Below are 4408 nucleotides of genomic sequence, written 5' to 3'. Positions count from 1 at the left end.
ACAAGCTGGGTCCGTCCCTCCGGGAATTTTTTAGGCTGTAGTTTATTCGATTGTGGTTAAAGATAAAGAATACCTATGTACCTACCTAATTTGTTTAATATTCAGTTTATTATTATTCTTGATTTGATGTAATGATTTTATGTATACTTTTATGCCTGAACTTTCAAGATTGCACCCCCCACCCCCACAGTTCCCTCTATCAAACCTCTAAAAAAAAGCTGTATAAGATGAACTACCTACCTAGTCTAAGATGGTCATTTTGAAACTGCATTTTATCTAGTGTATGATTTTTCCAAAATATCTCGCGGAACCCTTGCCGTCAGCTCGCGGAACCCCTAGGTTCCGCGGAACACCAATTAAGAAACACTGCTCTAGCACTTTGTTTTACTGTATTGTTTTGTACAATGCTTATGGTACCTGAGATCAATCAATGTGATTTCTCAATTATTTAGCCTTAAGATACCATGTTTGTTACTTACAATTACACGTCCGTGTTATTGATGATATTTGTTTCAGTTTGCATGGATATGTCCCAACATATCTTGATGTTTTCGTTTTCAATAACAGGTGCCGGTTTGTACAGATAATGGGGAATGCAAGTTTTGTTACTAGATGTTGCTTTCTTTAATAGCTCTTGATGGATAATGTTCCCCACTAAGTTATGTCGGTTGGTGTACTCTTTAGGGGCCAGGACACTACAACCACCTGAGAGATGTTGAATGGATTCCGTCATCTGATTACAAAGACGGCAAAGATCAGAGTCAATTTGTACTTTCATTATGTGTCTGATATAGTTGCGGAGCCCCTAACCTATGGTGATAAGCTCACAGTCTCACAGCGCGTCGTACGATATTGGTAGATGACGTCATCACGGGACGTACATTGTTGTCGCTATGTATGATATCGGCGTGTTAGAGACTCTCATGTTCCGAGAGCTATATCTCGCGATCTAGTGAACGCATTTTCTTCGTGTTAATCTCAATATTTTTTTAAATTTTTATAATTGATCGCCCCCCATATCGCCCCCTAAGGCTTCATCGCCCCCATGAAAATCTCCATCGCCCCCAAGGGGGCGATATCGCCCAGGTTGGCACTGACATAGGCTACTTAAAATTGTCACATTCCATCCTGATTCAAAATGGTGGCGGTTCAACGTTGTGCCTCCTATTATGCTGCACTGAGGGAGGTGAGGGGGCGCGCAGCGCGACCGTGTGTGTGGTGGGGTGGTCCCATACAAAGGACGGGTCAACCACTCCCTGAGGTGGGAGCATTTTCTTTTTTTCATGGGCAAGCCCCATTTATTGTTGGTTAACATAAAGTCATTGACAACAGGATACTCAAATGGAGTGTCAATTAGGGCTGTATTCAAAATTAGAACTCCACATAGCTTTAGGAAAACGGTTTGGTCTTTAGCATGTATTGCCAGGTTGATATTTCATGGAGGGAAATGTTTGATATTAGATCTTAAATACTCTCTCTACTGTAATCGAGAGAAAACAGTATGCATTAGCAAAGTATGGGCACTATTTGGCAACATACTTCACATGTAGGCACTTCATTCTTCCTCTGCAAGCACTCTTCTTATAATTCCAGTTGTTGAGATGATGACTGATTTTTGGCATTTCTTTACAACATTCCTGGCGTTCTTTATCTTGAGTTTTTCCAGATTACTGAGCGTGTTTTTGTGTACAAGCCCATTGGTTGTAATGACTATTGGGAATATGAACACACTAGCTGAATTCCGTCGCTTCGCTCCGGAATCCCGCTAGTTCATCCCGAGGCATGGAATATTCCTACCAAATTTCAGCTTTCTAGGTGTCGTGGTTCTGGAGATAGAGCGATCAGTGTGTGAACTATGAAATGTGGACTGTGAATGCAGTACCTGGAACACACCACATAGTGGACAATGGACATCATAGTTGAAAAGTGACAGGTCAGTACGTTACGTGTACAGACCATGGGCTAAAAACCACTTTTTTGAAATCAGGGGACCCCAAAACGGATATTTCCACACATTTCCTAATTTCATCGCTCTACGACAAACCGTTCTTGAGATATTTTGTTCACAACTTTCTACTTTTTCCCATTTAAACTTGTAGTACGTACGTACAGACCATGGGCTAAAAACCACTTTTTTGAAATCAGGGGACCCCAAAACGGATATTTCCACACATTTCCTGATTTTGAAAATTTGGACCGATTGCAATACTTTCATTACTAGTATAGCTCCGCTATACTGTAGTAATAGAAAGTAAAAAAGTACTTGATGGAAAAGGAAATGGGAGTAAGAAAATCGTCCGCGGTTATTTTGTACTCTGAATATGATCGTGTATATGAATTACTTACTCTATCATATGAGATCCACAGTATGGACATTCTCGGCTCAGATAGTTATTCACAGCTTCGCTACCAGTCTCTTCTGAGTCGAGTTTAGCTTTCTGTTCTGGATCCAGATCTTGGACAATACAGTGAGAGTGAAAAGTGTGACCACAGGGGAAGATGTAGAAGGTATTGCTCACAAGTTGAACCTCGCACAATAAACACGTGTCACAATTCTGAATCATATGGTATCTGGAATCAATTTTTAATATGATGATGATAATAATGGTGCTTATTTATACTGCTCGCATAAAACTGAAAAATCCCTTTGCTCCAGCAGTAGGCTACTACTATTATTGTGCTCAAATTATATTGAGGATAAAATTCCATACCTCGGCTGGGATTGAACCCACACCCTCGGTTTACCAGGCGAGCATCTTGACCACTACACCACCGAGCCAGGTTTAATATCTCACTGTGACAATGTCGCTGGTCATATGACAAATTATGAAGTGAATAAAAGGCGGGGTACAAAATTGATTTCTAATCTTTTTGGGGTGGGATGGAGTTTTGTTTATTTTTTGTGGGCACTTGATTTATTTTGGGAGGAACGGCTTAAGAATGCATAGGAAGCAGTAGGCAGCGGTCGCACAGCTTGGTCGCGCGACCCGGCAGCTAGGATCGGAACACCACCTTTTAACGGAGGTGTCGAAGAAAGTCCAGGAAAGAAGAATGCAGTGATATGGAAGAGAGGAAAACTAAGTAGGAAAGAGAGTTGAGAGGATGATAGTAGATGGAAATAGGGGACGGGGCAGACCGAAGAAGAGGTGGAAAAACTGCATAATTAAAGACCTGGGGGAAAAGAACCTAACGGAGGATGAAGTGCACAACAGGGCTGACTGGAAGAGGCTGGCGAAAAACGCCGACCTCACTTGAGTGAGAAAAGGTGTAGAAGAAGAAGATTTTTCATAACTTTTCACATTATTTCAGGCTTAATGACGGCTATTTCTCGTCGAATTTTGTTTCAAAGCTTTCAGGGTCATGGTTTATTTGCAAAGACCTTAGATTTCAAGTATCCTCACAAAAAGTCTGGAACCGTCAAGGCAAGCGATGGCGCCTATGGTCATAATCATAATTTTTCAATATTAGACGTCCAGGAAACAAAGCTTGAAATAAAGCAACCGTCTGGACGATTGCAGCGGATTGTTGTGGTGTGTAATTTTCTATTGTAAAAATTTTGCCAACTCTCACGTTTCAAACTAGTGCTGTTCCAAAGAAATTCGAAAATAAATAAAAAAAAGTTACGGGGGTTTGAAATACGATGAAAATAATGGGCCACCCGTTATTATACATAGCTACTCATTTTCCTCGTGAGGCTGAGTGGATCCCGCAACAGCCAGTCACGGAAACAATCATTATTTTGCATGATACCAATGTCTTTATTCCGCCGGGAATCGAACCCGGGTCTCTCACGTGCGAGGCTGGCGCAGTGACCACTACACTATAGGAGCTGACGTAAATCAATCTGAATGTGACTATTAAACACTTCAATGAATAGAATACTTACAACATGCTGAGCTATTTTAAGCCACAAGCGACGTTTCAGATCTGCTGGTTGTCCATCATGTACATTAGGTAGAAGTGCTGTCTGTTTAGCCACATCAATATCTAAATTAGTCAATGCCAGGTCTACAGCCGCCTCCCAAAGTCCCAATACACAGCACAGGGTGACACAAGCCTCAACCCGATTATATTCACGACACACACGCAGAGCATAGTGGACATTTTAAAGCAGTGCACGCCGCCAATGCAGTGAAGCAGAAGTGAGATTAGAGGAAAGAGGAGTGCAATGAGGGGAAAGTAAGGTAGGTGGCACGCCGCCAATGCAGTGAAGCAGAAGTAATATTAGAGGAAAGAGGAGTGAAACCATGAACTGTAAAGCGGGTGATCCAATGACGATTACTTTGATTTGTATTCTTCCAGCCATTTGTTGTGAATGCGGGACCATCTGTAAAGTTATCAATGGTGAATTTCATGTTTTTCTCTTCAATTTTTTCTTGATAGTCTTTGATTGTAGTATCTTTGATGG

The 4408-nt window shown here is 41.4% G+C and overlaps 1 protein-coding gene across 1 annotated transcript in view; it reads right to left on the bottom strand.

The window, feature by feature from the left end:
- Positions 1-2345: 2345 nt before the first annotated feature.
- The window catches only part of LOC103519177 (vacuolar protein sorting-associated protein 18 homolog), a gene marked incomplete at both ends in the record, with an annotated part of 44790 nt that continues 42727 nt past the window's right edge, over positions 2346-4408 (bottom strand). Inside the window, 1 exon segment of the mRNA XM_026830762.1 lies at positions 2346-2571. Coding sequence (XP_026686563.1) covers positions 2346-2571 — 226 coding nt within the window.

This window comes from Diaphorina citri, unplaced genomic scaffold (assembly GCF_000475195.1).
Source record: "Diaphorina citri unplaced genomic scaffold, Diaci psyllid genome assembly version 1.1 scaffold2589, whole genome shotgun sequence".
NCBI classification, from domain to species: domain Eukaryota; kingdom Metazoa; phylum Arthropoda; class Insecta; order Hemiptera; family Psyllidae; genus Diaphorina; species Diaphorina citri.
Note: the sequence above shows the minus strand (reverse complement) of the source record. Positions and strands in the feature narration are given on the sequence as shown.